This window comes from Malaclemys terrapin, chromosome 1 (assembly GCF_027887155.1).
Source record: "Malaclemys terrapin pileata isolate rMalTer1 chromosome 1, rMalTer1.hap1, whole genome shotgun sequence".
Taxonomy (NCBI): Eukaryota; Metazoa; Chordata; order Testudines; family Emydidae; genus Malaclemys; species Malaclemys terrapin.
In genome coordinates this window covers 93,691,968-93,712,286 of record NC_071505.1, presented here as the reverse complement: position 1 = coordinate 93,712,286, position 20,319 = coordinate 93,691,968, and the positions used below count along the sequence as shown (strand labels likewise).

General features: G+C 49.4%; 2 protein-coding genes across 4 annotated transcripts in view; one reads left to right on the top strand and one right to left on the bottom strand.

Moving 5' to 3' along the window:
* The first annotated feature begins 2,083 nt into the window (after window positions 1-2,083).
* MAFF (MAF bZIP transcription factor F) lies at window positions 2,084-11,849 on the top strand. Its single transcript, XM_054016242.1, has 3 exons — window positions 2,084-2,257; window positions 8,320-8,389; window positions 8,905-11,849. The coding sequence occupies exons 2-3, from the start codon at window positions 8,354-8,356 to the stop codon at window positions 9,316-9,318; spliced, it is 450 nt and encodes a 149-aa protein (XP_053872217.1). The 5' UTR covers window positions 2,084-2,257; window positions 8,320-8,353; the 3' UTR covers window positions 9,319-11,849.
* Window positions 11,850-18,441: 6,592 nt separating this feature from the next.
* The window catches only part of TMEM184B (transmembrane protein 184B), a 41,444-nt gene continuing 39,566 nt past the window's right edge, over window positions 18,442-20,319 (bottom strand). For all 3 annotated transcript variants that reach the window (XM_054031610.1, XM_054031618.1, XM_054031603.1), the window contains exon 9: window positions 18,442-20,200. In XM_054031610.1, coding sequence (XP_053887585.1) covers window positions 19,959-20,200 — 242 coding nt within the window. In that variant the 3' untranslated portion in view covers window positions 18,442-19,958. The remainder of the gene's footprint in view (window positions 20,201-20,319) is intronic.

Here is a 20,319-nt window from a genome sequence, read left to right as displayed (position 1 = left end):
TATATACTGCTCTGTATCCTATACACTGAAATGTAAGTACAATATTTATATTCCAATTGATTTATTTTATAATTATATGGTACAAATGAGAAAATCAGCACTTTTTCAGTAATAGTGGCTGTGACACTTTTGTATTTTTATGTCTGATTTTGTGAGCAAGTAGTTTTTAAGAGAGGTGAAACTTGGGGGTGCGCAAGACAAATCAGACCCCACTTCAGGAGTACAGTAGTCTAGAGAGATTGAGAGCCACTGCCCTAAAGGCTCAAAAAGCGGAAGGCAAATAAAAATAACACCAAATCTATTATTTTTACATAATCTCATGATTTTAAAACCAATCTCGTGATTTTTGGTGAGCCTGACTTGTGATTTTTTAACATTTGGTGTTGGCAAAACTGGACCCATGAACGGCAGGACTATCCTAGAATGAGGGGAAGGATGGCAAATTTAGTCCCTCTTTTTTCCCCAAGGACTGATACCGGCATGAATGCAAAGGAGTCTCAGCAAATGCTATGTCTTGTGGCACAGAAATCACTAGCTATGTAACCCATATGACCGAGTTCCTGGAAGAGATGATAGGAAGCCCGGGGAAAAAAAACACTATACTACCCTGCAGTACTGGTCTAAGGCTTCAGTAACATCATTGTCATCGTTGAACCATTACTACAGGCTAATTTTATAAAGGAGAGAAAAGCTAAACCATGATGTTCTGATGGCTGAAACTAGCCAGGAATCATCCCCTTTACAGGTCCTTCCTTTCTGTATTCGTCCATGCAGAACTAAATGCTGTGTTACAATATTTATCCCTGCCCAATGTAACATGACAAGACCCCAAATAAATGCAAAGAGATTCATTCATTGTCCTCTAAACTTGGAGGCAGCAGGCCAGATGTTGGAAAACAGCAACTGCTCAAAAACAACAAAGAGTCTGGTGGCACCTTAAAGACTAACAGATTTATTTGGGCATAAGCTTTCGTGAGTAAAAACCTCACTTCTTCGGATGCATGATACTTAGCAACTGCTCAGTACATTTCAGGAGAATCGTGTGACCAGACCCCATGACTGGTGCACTGAATGATAGCGGGAAGGCCTGCTGTTGGAGGCAGTAGGAAACTCCTTTTTATAGTAATCTTAGACATGTCACCCCTATATGATGTATCTCTCAACACTCACAACATATTGATATAACCACTCCAGAAGAGGATGAGTGAACACTTCAATTTTTTTGGTATGGGTTACACCTGCCTCTAATTAAAAATACTTTCTTCAGAAAAAAACAACCACCCCACCACCAAACAACAATGGTTCCCCTTCCTCTCCACTTTTAATATAAACTCATCCAACATTTTAAAAGAAGCTATTTAAAATTCATTCCTAATCATGAGTGCTTTGAAGTCCTCAGATGCAAGACACTATTAATAACACAATAATAATACTGCCCACAGCTACAATGCTTTCCACCCAAGGATATCAATGCACTTTGCCCAGGTTAATTAATTTAGCCTTACAAGGAGTCTGGATGGGAGGGGAATGATCAATATCCCCAGTTCACAAAGGGGAAACATGAGAGACTAAATGGTTTGCCCAAGTGTGACAAGATGGGTGAGGTAATGCTGTTAAGTTTTGCTTTCTTTTTCTTCATGTTGTGGAGTTGCCATTTCGGATGGTAACATTCCATATCTTCCATTGTTGTATGCAGTGCAGTTGCAGCCCTGCTGGTCCCAGGATATTAGAGAGACAAGGTGGGTGAGGTAATATATTGCCCAAGTGACAAAGCCAGGACTACCACCTACACCTTCTGACTCCCAGTGCTATGCTTTAACAACAACAAAATCATCTCTCCCTATAAAAGTACACATATCATTATTAATTATTAATGCCAAGAGTCATAATGGTTATTAATACATACAAGAACAAACGTACTTGGCCCTTTAAGATTAATGCCCAGCACCAAGATGGCAGCTTCCTGTCGCTTCCAATGCCTGTGCTGTGCCCTTCGCTAAGATGGCGAGGGAGGGAGGGGAAACAATGATGTCATCGCATGACTGTGTTTTTATGAATGAAAAGAATCCTGTGAGTGAGTAATTCCAGGAAACTCATATTACAACTCAGCAGATCTCAGCCCAGAGCCCAGCTCCTCTCCAGACAACAACTTCAAACAAGCAGGTTACAGAGCAAAACCATTAAGAAAAAGGATCTCCAAGGAGATAAAGAAGGGTGAAGAGCAGCAACAAAGACTCGAACCAAGGAATACCGCGCAGTAAGTGAGAACTCTACTTATTTCTTTCCCACCCCTCCTATTGTTTACAGACTTCAGAGAGGGGTGTTTACAGACTTCAGAGAGCTTGGGGTGGTGTGTTTATGTTGCTGGCTGTGTATGTGTGTATCCTACCAGTGTGGGCTTTTTGTTTTCCTTGTGCCCTCCCTACCCAGAGAAGGATAAAAAGCCTGAATGATACAGCTCTTCTCTGTGGCGTGTTTATTTTAGGAGTGCGTGTGTACAGCTAAAGGGAGGGTTGATGTCAGCTGAAATCAAGGCGGGCGAGAGTGTGTCTGGTGAAGGACATGGTTTTATCAGTTTTGGATATAAGGGGTTTATCTTCAGAGAAACGTGGGGGGCGAGGAGCAATGGAGAGGATCAAGTGTTCAAAAGCACGGAGTGTCTCTGTGAGGGTGCATTCATAGCTGTTTTATACACACCCATTGCTGAGCTCAGACAGCTGTGAAGGCAGGAAATCTCTCAATAACAGAGAAGTTACTCATGGCGCAAATTAACTGTGTGTGGGGCATGTGTGTATGTGAGTGAAAGAGGTACAACCGAGGCCCTGATCTATTGAGAATCCGCTGGCACATTTAATAAGACTAGAGATGTTGGCCCTTCTATCCTGGCCAAATCTAGGATTGCCGTCTGTCCAGATTTTCTCAGGATGATCCCTTTTTTAAGGTAGTTGTCCTGGGAAATCTGCACGGGTGCTCAGTACACACTGCCAACTGTCCAGTTTTATGGGCTCAGGATCATCCCAGATATCCCATTTTTTTGTACCTCAGAGGTACACAATCACAGCCAAATGCCACCTGGGGTAAACTACGAGGACCCCATCTTGTGTTCTTTGCTTCATCTTGAGCTCCCATTGACTTCAGAGGCAGTGTTAGCTATGCAACAGTTGCAAAATGTAGCCCCTAAATTCCCTTTGAGGTTTCGGTTGGATAAATATTCTTCTTCCTTTACCTTCTGTCCTGAATTATTGTGTAATATTGCTGTGCACTGTTGAGCAGCTGCTGAGTTTCAGCCCAGAGGTGGCTGCATTTCAGTGGCAGGTGAAGTGATCCCTGTGTAAACAGCATAGCTTGGAAATGAATTTACAGAGCACTTTGAGTTCTAGGGTTAAAAGGCGCTAGTTACATTTGCCAGCAGATGCCATACAAGTACCAGGCTTATTTCTTATTCTAAGGGTATCTGGGGGAGGGGAGGGGGGGGGAAATGACACGGTCACATGCCAACATGTGATGACTTGTGGGCAAATGCTGAATTTTTAATGACTACCACTGAGTATACATTAAGCATAGATCATACTTGTGAGATGTGTGTACTGTTTCTTTAAATCTATAGCAGGAAGCCAGGCAGGAAGGGCAGGGGAAAGTTCGAGGCAGAAATTCTATAGGGAAGCAGAGAGAGTAGCTTAGGGTTAATACTTTCTTCATGTTCAATGTTAGAATTAAGCGACTCATTATCATATGACAACTATTATATCAGATCCCACACAAATACTCGGAGGTAAGGTTGCTAGGCTGTGAATCCTGCTATTGCAAGCCATAAAAAGCAAGGAAATAGCAGTTAAGGCATTCACACCCTCCCACTTCACTACACTCATTAGTTCCTCTTCTGAACCTCACATACCCCCTCTACCACCCACAGGTCATACACTGGTATCTCCACCCTCCTCCAGTGTTTGGGACGCCGCTTAACACCCAACATAATCAACATTGCTGGGATCTGCCTCTACTGAGCTAGGTTGCGGAGGGATTCCCTTTGGAGTTCTCCCTCTCCCACAACACTGAATGGAGGTTTCTCCAGGCAGATGCCTCTCGTCAGGTGCAGCTATTGCTCACCCTTCAAAACCTGGTGCAGAGTGACAGGAAAAGGTCCAGTTTTCCCCTACTGGGACCCCCTACTGGGACAGCCTAATGCACTGTCCCGATGTGGAATTACTGCTAGAATTAGATGCTACTAGCAATAGTTTTACCCCATGCCCACACACTTGCCACCATTGCTACCTCCTCCCACTCAGGGTCAACCAGCGTATCTGCCTACTTTTAGCACACCCACGTATCAAGGCACCTTTAGCTGCCAGGCCAGCTCGCTTCTCTCCCCCCACCAAATCACAGAATTACAACCCTCCTGCCACCTCCAAATGGTGGTAAGGGAAGAGAAGAAGCTACTTCTCCTCCTCTATGGGGGGGAACCTTCCCCCTCCCCTTAATCTAAGTCCAATGGAGCTACATGCTACAATGCTGGGCATGAATCAATACAGTGAACCCAATACTGTTCCCCATGGAGTCAATGGAAGTTTTGCCCCTGAGTTCAATAGGAGCAGCGTCCAGCTAAGTGGGGTTGCTGCTGGAACCACAAACGTTGAAGCATGGGAGTTTGGCAGCTAAGTACCTTGGAGGACTAGGTCTGAATTCCCTGTCCCTTGTGTGTGTTAAGTCACACTCCTAAAGCAGGGCGGACCGGAGGTCATTTATAGTCATTCCAACACGTGGGGAAAAAACAGGGACTGAAAAACACTGATTAGCTAAACATGGTGTTTAATCTTCGGCATTAGCGTGTGAGGCACAATGTAGCTGAGTTAATGCCACTGGGGGACCCAGATAATTGAATTTCCTGACATTTGTGCACGAGGTATCTTAGCTTTAACATCTCATCCACGCTTCTTAAAGTAGCAGAAGACTGACTCTGCACAGACTCTGGTAACCATGGGTGGGGGCCTGCTCCCCGTCTCTGATTCCATCTTCGCCAGATCAGGGAAGTCCTACCCCAGCTTCCAACTCCACAGTCTCCTGTCTCTGACAGTGGGCATCTCAAGCTGCGCGTCTCAAGTGACTATTCTTGTGAATTTGAATTAAAGTCCTTTCACCTATGACAATGGCAGACTGAGCCCGGACAAGCATTTCTGTACTCAGCTGCAATGAACTCAGGTTACATGAGGATCTGATTTTTTTGTCTTAGTTACTGTAACTTCTTACTGTTTGGCCTCTCTGCCTCTAACAGCCTCCCCCCTCCCCCTCCAGCCAATCAAATATTGCACTGTTCAGGTCATCCATCTCTCCCATTGCTCTGACCATGTCACCCCATCCATGATCCCCCTTTTTAGTGTCTCTCTTATTGTATTCGATGCCAGCTCCTCACCCACACATCCAGGGCCCTGCATATTCCACCTCCTGCTTCCAACTCTGCTCTCATTTCCCCCTCCTTCTCCCTCACTTCCTATACTTCTCACAACCCTCTCTTCCTTAGGGCTCTTTCTCATGCTCTTGTATCTCCACCTTCCCTTGTTCTGCTCCCTGTGGTTGGAGCAGTCTGCCTCTTCTCAACCATCAGGCAGCATCTCTCTGCCTTCAAGGCCACCTCTTCCAACACCTCCTCTTTCTCTTATCACTAGCCCTCACACCCACCCTTACCTGGTCTGTTACCCCTGTCCTGTTTTGCTTACACTGGAAGCTCATGGGGACAGAGAACACATCTTGCTGGGTGAATTCACAGAGCTCTATGGCTGCTGTTTCATGATAATCATGGTCACATTTCAGCCATGCAACCCTCCCCTCCCTGCCACCCTGCCGCAGTGGGAGAATTACCGAGAATGGGGCATGTACAGCCTTGGTGACCTTGCTGCTCTCTGTGCTGAATCACAGTGAGATGGCTCTTCTCCCTCCCACACTCCTGCTGCTTCCCTCACTCCTGCTCCTCCTCCTCTGGGACTCTCCAGACATTTGATTGACTCAGCCACAGAGCAGAGGAGTCTTTGCCACCTACCTATTCTGCGTCAGCCCCCAGCATGGGAGAGTGGGGCAGAAAACATGTGGTGTTTCCATGAAGTGAGGTGACTCCTGGCACTGACACTGTTTCGTTTCTTTTGGTGTGTGTTTGAATGGGCTTTGTCAGAGCCCCTGGCTTCATGGCTCTGCTCACGTTTCACAGGCAAGGCAGGTAGCAAACTTGTGCGTGGTTGTGCAGGTACATCTGGGCACATCCTTGTTGTGTATTAGACCCACGTGCATGTAGGTGGGACAAAAATAGTGTCCATATTTCTAGTGCCTTCTATCCCAAATGGCTTTCTAGACAGGGCTCGCTCTGTCCCCCCATGAGATGGAAGGTGGCTGCTCTGCGGCAGTTTAGGGCAGGTAATGAGAACAATACCGCTCAGCCAGGTGGAAGTCTGGGTGGTGTTTCTGCATGCAGGCCTACGTGAGCGTGTTAGCAGGAATTGCCTGTATTTGTATCCTCACAGGGGGCGTGTGGGGCGATGGGTCACAGACTCACTCTGGTCCCCAGAAGGGGTCCCTGCCTGCCACAGGGCAGTCAGGTCAGCCCAGGAGGGAGCTGCCCCATTCCTGACTTGACCTGGCAGTTATTCCTAGCTCAGACCTGCCTCCTCCATCCCCTGTGGCATCTACATGAACCCCGGGGGTGACATCCTGCTTGCTGCCAGGGCTCTGGTTGGGGTTCAGGAGTGAAAGGGATGTGCCTCAGTCCCCTCCCGCCTCCAGTGTTGGGCCCTTGTGAAGAGTGTTCTCCATGAGCCTGGCTTGCCCCAGCTCATGGGCTCAATCGAGTATCATGTCTGGGCACGTCTCAGCAGAGCAAAGCGAGTGACTCCTTCCCTCTGCTGCTGGCCTGTCCATCCCACATCCTGAGGGGAAGACCTGTGGCTCAGCTCAGCCCCGGCGGGATTCTGGGGGAGAGGTGGCTCAGACAGACACGTGCACCCTGAATGGCTTTTGAAGGGGGCAGGGGAGGCCGAAGGAGCCCTTTGCGCTGCTTGTGACAGGGACTCCTCTCAATTCCTCTAACTCTAGGGCACAGGACTGGGGTATTTTAGACAAGTTTGTAAGTTTCGAATGGCCACCTGCTCTCCCCCACTCCTCCAGGCCAGACTCAGACATTAATTTTGGGTCCCCGGCTTGAGCCCCCTTGTGCTTGACCTTTCAGTGGGGCTGGGCCCCAGCAGCTCCCATTGACTTCAGTGGAATCCCCTTTCCCCACCCCTCCAGCCCTGGGCACCGGTCTGTGGTCCCCAGAGAGAGTGGGGGAGGGGGAGCACAACCCCCTGCACACGTAGATGCCCCAGCGGCGTCACTGCTGAACCCCGCTTCCCTCCCTGCTCTTCGGTTTTGTGGGGGCCTGTGCCACAGCAACACGCACAGCTCCCCCAGTGGACCCCTTCTCTTATGCCTGCCCTCCCTCCCCTCAAAAAAACCTGCCTGCATCCATCTGCCTCTTGCCTATCGCCCCCAGCCCTCCCTCTCCTATGTTTGTCTGTAGGGCTCTGTAATCTGTCAACAAAGCTCTGCTTCCCAACCGGAGATCAAGGGAGGGAGTTTAATCTCTGCCGAGGCCCACTGAGCCAGACAGGGCAGGCCAGGTGCCTGCAGGTGAGAGGGGGGCCTGGAAGAGCAGAGCCCCCGGGCAGTTTCCTGGGTCACGCCACAGCCCTACCAGCCAAACACCCCTTTCCCCGGCCTCCCTGCTGATCTCTGGTCCTGCTGCTGCCTGTGTTGCTTTTACTTTCCCTTTAGCTGTCCTTTCCAGGCACGGACATTTCAGTGACACACACACCAGCTGCCTCCCCACCATGTTTTCTCTCAGGCCGGGCCCATCTATTTCAGGACGGATGGTGTGGGGCAGCGGGGAACCTGTCTATAACCTGCATTGGGAGATAGGTGGGGAGCCCTGGGTTCTGCCTGCTGCTGCTGGTCATTTGGGGGAAATAAGGGAGGGGAAAGAATTTTGGAATGTTTTGCTTTTAAAATCAAATGACTGATTCATTCAGTGCTTGGCCTCTGCGCTCCCCTGACCCCCATCTCTCTAGCGGGACAGAGGGTGCACCCACACCCCCATGAACGTGTCCTCAGGGAAGAGACCAAGTGATTTATGTTCCAGGCTTATGGGGCTGGGGCAAGAAATGCTGGGGAGCAAAGAAGGGATGGGGGTGGGATTTGTAGGGCCAGGCTGCCTTCCCCCCTCCCCCCACTAACAGAGCCAGAGGCGTGAAATGAACAGGGATGGAGGGGAGTGACATGTTGCTTCTGGCTTGTTTGCAGGGTCCTCCTTTGGGGAGCACGACTGCAGGAGACAATGTCTGCAGACAGCTTATCGAGCAAGGCCCTGAAGGTACGAGTGAGTTCGCACCAAAGAGCACAGCCAGCATCACCTCCTTTCTCCCTGCTCCCCCATCCCGACCTTCCCCATTCCTCTCTCCCACCCTCAGGAGTGGCGGAAGTGCCCTTAAAGTGGGGGGACCACTGGCACCTGAACCCTGGCCCCACCCCTCACACCACCCCTTCTTCCCGAGGCCCCACCCTCGCACCGCCCCTTCTCCCCCAGACCCCACCCTCACGTCATCCCTTCTCCCCGAAGCCCCACCCCCACACTGCAACTTCCCCCAAGGCCTCGCTCCTGCACTGCCTCTCTTCCCCCCAAGATCCCGGCCCCCCATCGCTCACCCTTACAGCCAGTAAAAAGGGGGAGGACATAGCCCTCCCACTTTTAAACGTGATGGGACCATGGCCCCCTGGACTCCCCCCTTTCGGCACCCCTGCCCATCTTGTACTCTCTTCTGTTCCCCCACCTCCCTTCCTCCTCTCTCCAATGCACTCTTTGCTCACCCACTGTCCTCTCTTGGCCAGATCAAGCGCGAGCTGGGGGAGAACACGCCCCACCTGTCGGACGAGGAGCTGATGGGGCTGTCGGTGCGGGAACTGAATCACCACCTGCGGGGCCTCTCCAAGGAGGAGGTGGCGCGGCTGAAGCAGCGCCGGCGCACGCTGAAGAACCGCGGCTACGCGGCCAGCTGCCGGGTCAAGCGGGTGTGCCAGAAGGAGGAACTGCAGAAGCAGAAGACGGAGCTGGAGCGGGAGGTGGACAAGCTGGCCCGCGAGAACGCTGCCATGCGCCTGGAGCTGGACGCCCTGCGGGGCAAGTACGAGGCGCTGCAGGGCTTTGCCCGTACAGTCGCTGCCCATGGCTCTGCCGCCAAGGTGGCCACCGCCAGCGTCATCACCATCGTCAAATCCGGCACCAACCAGGCCACATACTCCTAGTGCCCGCCCAACCCCCCCACAAACTGCGTCCTCCCTCCATGGCTGGGCCCAGCTCTTTACCCAGAATGGACAGCGGCTGCCCTGGCTTCTCCCACAACCCCTGCAGGAGACAGAATTGACTTGAAGACCTTAAAACAAGTGGTCCCTCGATTTCTCCCCACCTTGAACCAAGCGATGGTTCAGCCCTCCATCCACACCCCTCTCTCCCCCCATTAACTTGTCAAGCTGGGTGAAAATGTTCCGACAGGAATCTCCTAGCTGAAATATTCCCTCCCCGAACAATTGTGTACTGTTATAAAAAGTTTCCTCTTAGCTTCTCCTGCCCATCGGTGCCCCTCCCCCCATATTTACCCAAGGGGCTCAGAGACCCTTCCCATTTGTTATTGGTAGGGGTACAGCTCCACTGACGCCAAGATCTGTGAGATAAGGGGGATGGGGGGGGGGAGAAGAGAATCAGGAGCAAGGCCAAGGACCTATTCTACTTTGTCAAGCACAGAGCAGGGGATGGGATACCTGTCCAGAGAATAGCCAGGAGTTGCCCAAACCCTGCTGCCCTCTCTCCCTAACTCTGGCCCCTCTATTTCAGATTTTCTGTTGTGGCCTCCCCCGAGGGAGATAAACTGAAACCCTCCCTGCCCCCTTGTCAGTTGCATTTCGGGGGTCTTCACTTCCCTAAGCTGCCACACCTTTTCAGGAAGGCCCCAAAACAACTGCTATTGAGAGCAAATGGCAGAGGCTTTGCTAGCTGAGTTAAGACTGTCTTCCAGGGACTGGGCATTAAGGGGAGCCAGGGTAGTGCTGGGGGAAAGAGAGGTTGCAGTTTAATGGAGAGGGGGAGGAAAAAGAGAGGACAAGCGTGGGAGTGATGGAGAGACAACAGGCTCTCTGTAGCACGTGTCAGGACTGACTCCGCTCCTGGCCATTATAACTCAGATCTGGGCTAGACATCAGGGTGATGAGCACACTAGAAATACAAAGACTCAGCTGCAGGGGTGAATTTAAATTTAGCAGCAGGGCTAAATTTCCAAGATCTCTTGCATGGCAGGGAATTGGTTTTGAGAGAGTGACCAGGATGAGAAAAAAAGAGGGAGAGAGAGAGAAGGAAAGAGAGGGAGAGTAGAGACACTAGAAAGAGGAACAAAGCAAGTGAGGCAGTTGGATAGAGAAGTAGCAGCAGGACTATGTTTGACATACTGGAGGGAGGAGAGACTGTTTCAATCACATTTTGTGACCACAGAATTTAGAAGATCTGAAAAGAACAAAGGAGGCACAGCACGTTTCGGTGCAGCCCTGGTTGCGTAACTGGGAGCTGGCACAATTGCCAAATGAGCTGCAGAGATAAGCCACGCAGAAGGAAGTTGTAGTATCAATCTGGTTTTTGCTGGGCTAGATCCATTCATACAAAAACCAGCACAGCCTGAAAAGGCAGATGGAGCCAGTAACCAGCTGAAATGGGTTGGACGCTCACGTTTGATTCTTTAGCTTTAAAGATGGAATTTTATTTGGGGGGCGGGGGGAGCAGGGGGAAGAGAGCAGTGTCCTTTTATCTCGACTTACACACATGCTCACACCCTTTCCTTCTAATGGTGACATTTCCTCCATGGCATGGTGGGACTCTTCAAAAGGCCAGCAGGAAGGAAATAAACACAGCTGTAGTGGAGATAAAATTACTAGTTACATGACAGTAGCACCTGGACATCCCCACTGAGACTGGCACCCTGTTGTGCTAGGCACTGTACAAACAGAGAGAGAGCGGGCTCCTGTTCCCAAGAGTGTACCTTCTGGGGGGAGGGGGGAGGGAGGGAGACGCAGAGGCACACAGGTGACGTGACTAGCCCAAGGTTGCCCAGCAGGTTGGGGGCACAGCTGGGAATTGACAAGCCAGGTCTCCTGACTCCCAGTTCAGTGCCCTTTCCCCTGAACCAGGCTGGCTCAACCCACTAGCTGCGGGAAAGCGGGAAGGTGGAGAGCCCAGGTGATGGCTCAGGGAGCAGGCACCTTTTCCAGTATCATTGAAATAGGAGCTTGGGCACAGGAGGGAGGCGGATCCATAAATAAATACGGACAGCATAGGGGTCAGTAAAGGTAATACCGGGCAGACACCATTAGGCATCTGTTAGGTTAGAGAATTAACCCCTTCATTTCCCCCACATCTGGTTGGTTGTCCCTGCAGCTTGCCCCACCACCCACCACAGTGCCGCAGCCAGCTCCAGAGCGGTGCGGCCAAACTTCCCCCTCCGTGTACTTTGTGGGAGGTTCCATGGTTAGCCTCTCCCTTCCCCTTCCCCACCTTTGGTTTATTTATTGCACGAATGTAAGTTATTTTCACGTCCTCTTTGCCATTCCGCCTCTCGGCACAGCCAGGATGTTGGTACAGAGCCGTACTTTATATTTTATATATGCAAATCACATTTTATCTTATACTTATATAGAGCAAAAAAAAAGGTATTTATTTTCTGACGTACAGTAAGTGATCTACCCGACTCCTCTGTATTTTGTAACTTTACAAATAAAGCAAGTTTTTTTCCACAGAGAGGGTGTGAGTTTATTAAGTTGTAAAACAGATCTCTGGGCTTATCAAACTGAATAACTATTGCCAACTCTTGTGGTGCTCTCAGTTGGCTATTTTTCTCAAAGCCCCACTTGTTGGAGTCAAGAGCTTGCATGGAAAATATCTTTTTAATTAAAGTAGTAAGTTACTAGCTCTGCTGGTTGGCCAGAAAAGGTTCAGTACATGAACCAGCTGCACCCGAATTGCTCAGAACCTGGAAGTTGACTAAAAAGAACTCATGTTCTGTGCAATCACATGATTTGGGGGTCTGAGGTTTTTTAAAACACTTGGGGTTGTAGATACTAGTGAATATGGATCCTAGTGGCAGTGTCAGAGTGATAGGCCTCAAGATGGACTTCACTTTTATGCACAGGACTGGTCCAACATGGGAGGCAGCAACACGAACGCACACAGTGCCTAGACAACTTGTCTCAGCCCTAAGGTGACCACCTGGCTGGTATTTAACCAGCCTGGTCATTTTTTTTTTAAATGGATTTGCCATTTCCCAGAAAAATAATTGAATCTGCTTTTTTTTTTTTTTTTTTTTTTAAATGTGGGTCTACAGCTTTGCATTATCATCACAATACACTGGGATAGCTAATGTTAAAAGTTTCTGTGTCTGGCTAAAGATGCTGCAGTGTTCCCACTTCTGCAGTTTAAGTCATAACAGATCAATACTGGTGAAACTACAGCAGCTGTCTGCCCATCAAAACGCAAGCACGCTGCATGTGTGTGCGAGAGAGGGTTTGAGTCATGCGAGAGTGAGGAGACTGGTATGTTATCAATCTTTCTAGACCAGCAGTTCTCAACCCACGACCCCTATGTGGCCCAATTAGCACAAAGCTGCGGCCCAGCTGTGTGTTAAAGCCCACCAGGCCGTGTGGCGGGTGTGGGTTCCCAGCTGCCTGACCGCCCAGTGTGGCGGGGCCGCGGGGCTGCCGGCCAGCCCTGCGGGGTCCAAGGTCTGGGGCTGTCGGTTGGCCCTGTGGGGTCCGGAGCTGCCAGCCAGCCCCGCTGGGTCAGGGGGCTGCCCCATGGAGACGGAGCTACTGCCTGGCCCTGTGGCGTCAAGCTCCAGGCTGCCATCCAGCCCCACACAGAGGCTCTGGGTCCCTGCTGCCGTGCCCAGGGCTCAATGCCTGGCCCCACTTTGTGGAGGGGTCTCTGGGCATAGAGGTCCATCTGTGGGGGGGAGGGGTGCGGTGTGGTTCTCAACCTGCGGCCGAGAATGATAAATAGGTTGAGAACCACTGCTCTACACACTGTAAGTGGCAGTTGAAGTGGAGTGTGGAGGGGTGTTGCAGAGTTGCCTTGGGGACTGGGGTTGCGGCAGGCTTGCCTTGTGTGTGTGGGGGGGGGGTGCCTTTTTTTTTTTTTTTTGGCATTTCAAAGGTGGTGACCCTATTCAGCCTTGCCCTGCAGCAGCCACCCCTAGGGGCAAGATGACAATCTGGTCTTCTTGCTCCATTCAACACCCTTGCCTTCCTGCTGAGATTGCCAGTGAAGGGGGCAATTAGTGCCAAGGGCTGCCAGGGTTCTCATCCTGCTAGGAATGGGCTGGAGCCGGGTTGCAGCTAGGCGGCCTCTGGAAAATACAATTAGGTCGTAACAACTTTCAGTGGTTTTTGAGGTGGAAGGATCTGGATACTGAGACCATTGGCTGGTGTACATAGGGTCATGGGGGCTGCAGGGAGGGAAACACTGTGGGTCCAGTCTGCTGCCTACACAGGAGCCTTGCAGCCGGGAGACCACACTGCCTTACTAATTGAGTTAAAGGGCGATTGGGGGGGGGGGGGGGGGGGGAGAAGAGGGTCCTTCCTGATGGGGAACCTACAAGGAGCCAGGAGGCCCCTGTGGCTGGAATGCAGAATACAGCAGGAAAAGCAGGTGCATGATAGAATTCCAGGAATGTTACCTAGAGGTCAATGACTGCTTGGTAGTTGGTCCCACCCGCTCCACATTCCACAGAGCTGCCATCACCACAGGAAAACAAGGATCCTCTTAACCTACATGGACAAACATGTGATGACTTCTGCTCGCCAGAGCCCAGGTGGGAGGGATTACTACAGAGCTTTGCAATGTGCACAGGTAAGTTCCCAGCCTCCAGGCAATGTTGAATCCACACACCTATTCTGCATTTGACATCCAGTCTCCATCTGCCTCCCACTGCAGCAGCCTCTAGTGCACTCCTGCCAGAATTCATGTTCAGCGTCCAAAAGCCTACCAGGATCCCTCCTCTAGTGTAGTCTCACTATTGGTTGGGGCTTCTCCAATAAGTAGCATCTTGTTTCTTTGGGGATGCGTCCATACGAAGTAGAGAGGGGGTCCCTGTAACACAACTACCACATTTATCACCAATTTCATGCTGGCTAGAAGCGCATGGCAAAAATACAACAGTAAGCCTATAACCAGAGTGCACTTGGGGTTTTAAACTAAACTCAGTTACCCTACTGTAATACTTTGCAATTATATTTCGTTTTTCCCATAAACAGATAATCTCAAAGCATTTAGCATTATCATCCCATTGTACGAACAGGGAAATGGAGGCATAGAAAGGTTAAGGCCTACTTTTCTACATAGAAGTGTAGGACTAGAAGGAATCTCGAGAGGTCATCTAATCCAGTCCCCTGAACTCATGGCAGGACTAAAAGTATTATCTAGACCATCCCTGACAGGCGTTTGTCAAACCTGCTCTTAAAAATCTCTAATGACAGAGATTTCACAGTCTCCCTGGGCAATTTATTCTAGTGTTTAACCACCCTGATAGGAAGTTTTTCCTAATGTCCAACCTACACCTCTCTTGCTGCAGGTTAAGCCAATTGCTTCTTGTTCTATCCTCAGAGATTAAAGAGAACAATTTTTCACCCTCCTCCTTTTAACAACCTTTTATGTACTTGAAAACTGTTATTACGTCCCCTCAGTCTTCTCTTCTCCAGACTAAACAAACCCATTTTTTTTTTTCAATCTTCCCTCATAGGTCATGTTTTCTAGACCTTTAATCATTTTTGTTGCTCTTCTCTGGACTTTCTCCAATTTGTTCACATCTTTCCTTGGACACAATACTCCAGTTGAAGCCTAATCAGTGTGGAGTACAGCAGAAGAATTATTTGTGTCTTGCTTACAACACTCCTGCTAATACATCCTACGTTTACTTTTTTTTTGCAATAGCGTTACACTGTTCACTCATATTTAGCTTGTGATCCACTATGGCCCCCAGATCCCTTTCCACAGTACTTCTTCCTAGGCAGTCATTTCCCATTTTGTAGGTGTGCAATTGATTGTTCCTTCCTAAATGGAGTATGATGCATTTGTCCTTATTGAATTTCAACCTATTTACTTCAGATCATTTCTCCAGTTTGTCCAGATCATTTTGAATTTTAATCCTATCCTCCAAAACACTTGCAACCCCTCCCAGCTTGGTGGTCTGCAAACTTTTTAAGTGTACTCTCTATGCCATTATCTAAATCATTGATGAAGATATTGAACAGAACCAGAGCAGGACCGATCCCTGCGTGACCCCACTTGATATGCCCTTCCAGCTTGACTGTGAACCACTGATAACTACTCTCTGGGAATGATTGTTCAATCAGTTATGCACCCACCTTATAGCAGCTCTATCTAGGTTGTATTTCCCCTAGTTTATGAGAAGGTCATACGAGACAGTACCAAAAGCCTTACTAAAGTCAAGATATACCACATCTACCACTTCCCCCCTATCCAAAAGGCTCATTACCCTGTCAAAGAAAGCTATTAGGTTGGTTTGACATGATTTGTTCTTAACAAATCCATGCTGACGTGTCCACTAATTTTGGGTGCCAGGCCCTGGCAGCATGATTCTCAGAAGGACCGACCTCCTGCAGCCCCCAATGCCTTAAATAGGACTTGTGGATGCTCAGGATCTCTGAAAATCAGATTCCACCTGTCTCACATTGGGCACCCAAAATTAGGGTCCATTTTTGTTCCAAACAATTTGCCCAAGGAACCACCAGTCTCAGTGGCAGAGCCAGGAATAGAAAGCAGGTCTTCTGCCATCCAGCCCTGTGCTCAGCTTGCTGAGGTACCGCTACTCTTCAGCGCTTGTGTTTAGCCACACATATCCCCATCACATCTGAGTGCTGCCAGGAGGAAGCAGAGATGGATGGATGCAGACAGTAGTGAAGAGCTTTTGTCTTGCAAAGGAGACTGACAGAATAGGAACTACTGACTGAGGCCATGTCTACATCAGAGAGCTTACAGCTGTACTGATGCAAGATCGCTTGTGTAGCCATTCTATGCCGGCGGGAGAGAGCTCTCCCGTCGACATAATAAAATTACTTCCACGAGTGGCGGTAACTATGTCAGTGGGAGCAGCTCTCCTGTCGCCATAGCGCTGTCCACACTGGTGTGTCTATCAGTGTAACTTATGTCGCCGGGGTGTGTTTTTTTCCCCACAACCCCAGAGCGACAAGTTATACCAACAAAAGCAGTAGTGTAGACATGGCCTGAGGGGCTCGGGCCCCTGCGAGGGGCAAAAAGAGGTCACAAGATCAGGACAGGGAATGAAGGGGGAGATGGGGGGACCCCACACACCATGAGGCAGAGGCAGTTTAAGTACAATCTATATTATCTATATATTTTTATTTGTCATTGCATTTGCTTGTTTCTGCAGAGTATAACATCACAAAGACCAAAATAGAGAGCGACTTGTTGCTGAGCTCACATCAGTTATACACGATAAGTACAAAACTAGGTGACTCTGTCTTATTTATCATACATTTTTTTTCTCCAGTCATTTATATACAAAGAACTACTCTATATGGAAAAATAATAAACAAATTCCATGGGTATGTTACATGGTAAAAAAGGGAAGGGGAGAGAGAGAGAGCAGGAGAGGGAGAGGGCAGCATTGAGGGCCTACTGGTGGCACTGGCCTGGGTGCTAGGGTTCTGGGCTACCATTAGTCTAGACCTCCAGCACTGAGTTTTATTGAGTATTTGTTTCTTATTAGCCAACCAGTCATTGTCACATTCTGGCACTTGCCCGTCTTGAAGGAGAGCAGCAAGCTTTGCAGAGAGGTTTTTGTACGGTGCTAAAAACAGATATATGGCAGCTGGCTGTGATGCGGCTCTAGTGTCTACCAGATTTCTTTGTTTCTCCAAAGGCGGCTAGTGCCAAAAGGGTTATACTTGAAACCACTAAGCACAGGAAGCTTCAAGAATATCCAGACCCTACACACAGCATATGCAGCATCCGCTTTAAAATAAAATAAAAAACCACCCATCCCCAAAGCTGGAACATCTCAGGGTCAAGGGCACCGCCCCAGGCCACTCCAAGCTTCAGCCATCTCCCTTGACCCAAGGGAGGGACATCAGGAGACTCCCCACAAATAAATTAAAATGGGATGGGGGGTTGGGGACACGTGGCAGCTGGAAATACTGGGACCGGACAGCCCCACAGAAACAGAGGAGGGGACGTGTGCGCCCAAAAGAGTTAATATAAAATACGTAATGAGAGAGACGAGGGGTGGTTGTGAAACGAAGGTCGTTGGAAGGAAGGCCCATGTGAACTTCAGCCCTGTGTCACAAAAGGATTGCAGGTGGAGAAAGGCCTGATAATTAGTGGGTGTTTTGTTTCAGTTTAGCAATGACTGATTTAAAAAAAAAAAAAAAAAAAGCAGTACACTATATTGCATGGGACTAAAGGGTGAGGGGAACCCAGTAATTACAGAAGCCCATTTGCTTTTAGACCTCCTGCTCCCATCTCCCACCCCCTCAGAGAACCCACCCACCCACCCCCCATTGTCCCCAGACCCTTTGGCAGCTTTGAAGTAGGGGAGCGGAAGGTGTTGCACTGAACAGACCCACCTCTCCTCTAGTATATTCTCAATAGCAAAAAGTGGAGAGCAAAACACCCCGCATTGACATCCCAAGGAGAAATGGGCTCACCTCCAGCCCCCATCCATTCTTCCCCAACCAGACAGGCCTCTGAATAGGTCATTTCTGAGGGTGCTGCTGGGATCTTTGCTTGTGAAAATTAAGGCACAGACAAGAAAGGGAAGCCACATGCAAAAGAAGTCAAGCCCTAGCTCCTCCCATCAGGCCTCCCCAGCTGAGGGGCTAGACACACCGTGACAGAGCTTGCTGACCCCAACTAGCCAAGGGGCCTTAAGCCATAATAGCAGCTTAGAACTGGTCCTAGCGATGGGGGAAGGAATGAACAGAGGCCCAGCTGGGAGGAAAGCAGCAGCTTAATGTTAACCTCCTGGTTTCAGTTCCCTTTCAGTGGGTTGTTTTAATGCAGGCACATGTAACCACAACAGCAGGGAAGTCCAATAAGATGCATTTCTTGGTGCCTGGCAAGATTTTTGATTCTTCCGGGGGACTTTTTATCCTCACTCTGCTGGGCCTCTAAGGCCAAATTCACAGCCCACTGAAGTTAATGGAAAGAATCTCATTGACTTCAGCAACAGAGTATCCTGTGGCACCTTATAGACTAACAGACGTATTGGAGCATAAGCTTTCGTGGGTGAATACCCACTTCGTCAGACATGTGTTTGACGAAGTGGGTATTCACCCACGAAAGCTTATGCTCCAATACGTCTGTTAGTCTGTAAGGTGCCACAGGACACTTTGTTGCTTTTTACAGATCCAGACTAACACGGCTACCCCTCTGATCATTGACTTCAGTGGCCTTTGGCTCAAGCCTTTACTGCATCAGTTATGACAGGGATTATAGCATGTGCAGTGGCAGCTCCACCCTGGGGTGGGGTGGGGGGGATCATGGGAAAACCCAGATGCATGACAGACTGGCCGCAATGTGTAAACAACTCCAACCGGCCCAGTTAAGCCCTGAACAACAAAGAGGAAGATGAGGAGGGAGTATTTAACATCCCATCCTAGCAGCAACATGCCTTCAATTCACAAGGCAAATCAATGGATAAGATTGGCAGAAGACTATCTGTAAGAAGAGTGGGGAAGGTGCATGTTCTGAAATTTAACTGGAAGATACAGCTCTGGAAGGGAGAGATGGGGTATCTAAGAGAGAGACTGTTCAGAGTTAAAATGTCCCCACTGCACAGAAATCCAAGAGGAGGAAATGAAGGTCCAGAATTCTGCAAATGAATATATATTAACTTCTAACCACAAGTATTTAACTTCAGTTACTGATTATGGCTGGTGCTAAGATTCACTAGTAGGGACAGCCAGACACTCCAAGGAGGAATCCTGCTCCTATAATGCAGGAGAGAGACGGGAAGCTGACCTCCACGCAATCATAAAACCCCTCACCCACAAAGGGAAAAAATGGTTCAAATCAGCCCACCCTGCAGGACTTTACTCGATCACCAGTGGGGGTCAGGAGGAAATCTCTCTCTCCACCCACACCTCTAAAGTACAATATTGCATAATCAGGTGAACTGGGGGATGGGAGGGGTTCCCTTCTGAGGCCTCCAACTGTGGCCACAGAGAACACAGAAGCAGATAGGACTGATGGTCTGATAAGGTCATCAGGAACTCATACAAGTGTGTCTCTATCACACTGCCCAAAGGGTACAGAGAAATTAATATTGAGGAGCTAGTAGAGAGGGGAACAAGTGGGGCAGGTTGTGTCCTCATCAACTACTACGGAAAACGGAGCACAAAGTAATTTAGTTGTTCAGCTAGAAAGCAAGCTTTTTGGCCACTTATTCCAGCCAATCATGTTCCACAAAGCTTGCTTGGTGGTGGGAGGATATGACCTCACAACCCTCCCCACACTCCACAAAAAAGAAAACAAAACAGGGTCCACTCTTTCCTAGGGCTCTGCTTCCCCTTCACCACATGTGTTTGATGCTTTATAAATGGTTATTTGTGAAGGGGAAAAAACCTGGTCCAGTTGATCTTTGCTTTAGAAAATGGTTTGAGAGAATGAAATCCCAGCCAACCCCCGCCCTCCCCGAGTCATGACACTCACACCCACAAAGCTACTGGGAAGTGCCCAATTCTGCACTGAGCACCGTTCAGGAAGTGACATGACTTCTGATTCTGGTTCAATAAATAAAAGGAAGGTTCCAGGCTGTGCTGGGGTTGTTACAGCCATTGGCCTCGGAGGAACTCTGGGGAGGGGGCCTCTCTTAGAACTCATCGTCGGAGCTCAGCAGAAGGGTCTTCTCATTGTCCCGGGCACCCGAGCAGCTGTGGGAGCGCGAAATGATATGGCTGCCATTGCGCCAGGGTGGGCCATGCTCCAGCGTTGACTGCTGGGTGTACTGCTGGTAGGCGGGGGAGAAGTTGTGGATAGCGTCTTGGACGATGTCATGAGGGTTCATGGTCTCCTTGAGGCTGCTGGAGATGCTCTTCATGGGGGCACAGCGACCTGCCGGGCAAGATGGGAGAGCGCAGTGAGAAAGACAAAGCCTTAAAAATCAGAGAAGGGAATTTTCACACAGTGACCCACAGCCCCGGACACCCTAGCACCTTTTTCACAGGCTGCCT

Excerpts from the sequence above, each read along its gene's own strand:
- MAFF (XM_054016242.1), top strand. The coding sequence starts at position 8,354 with ATGTCTGCAGACAGCTTATCGAGCAAGGCCCTGAAG. Across the intron at positions 8,390-8,904 it reads TATCGAGCAAGGCCCTGAAG|ATCAAGCGCGAGCTGGGGGA; the intron begins GTACGAGTGAGT and ends TCTCTTGGCCAG.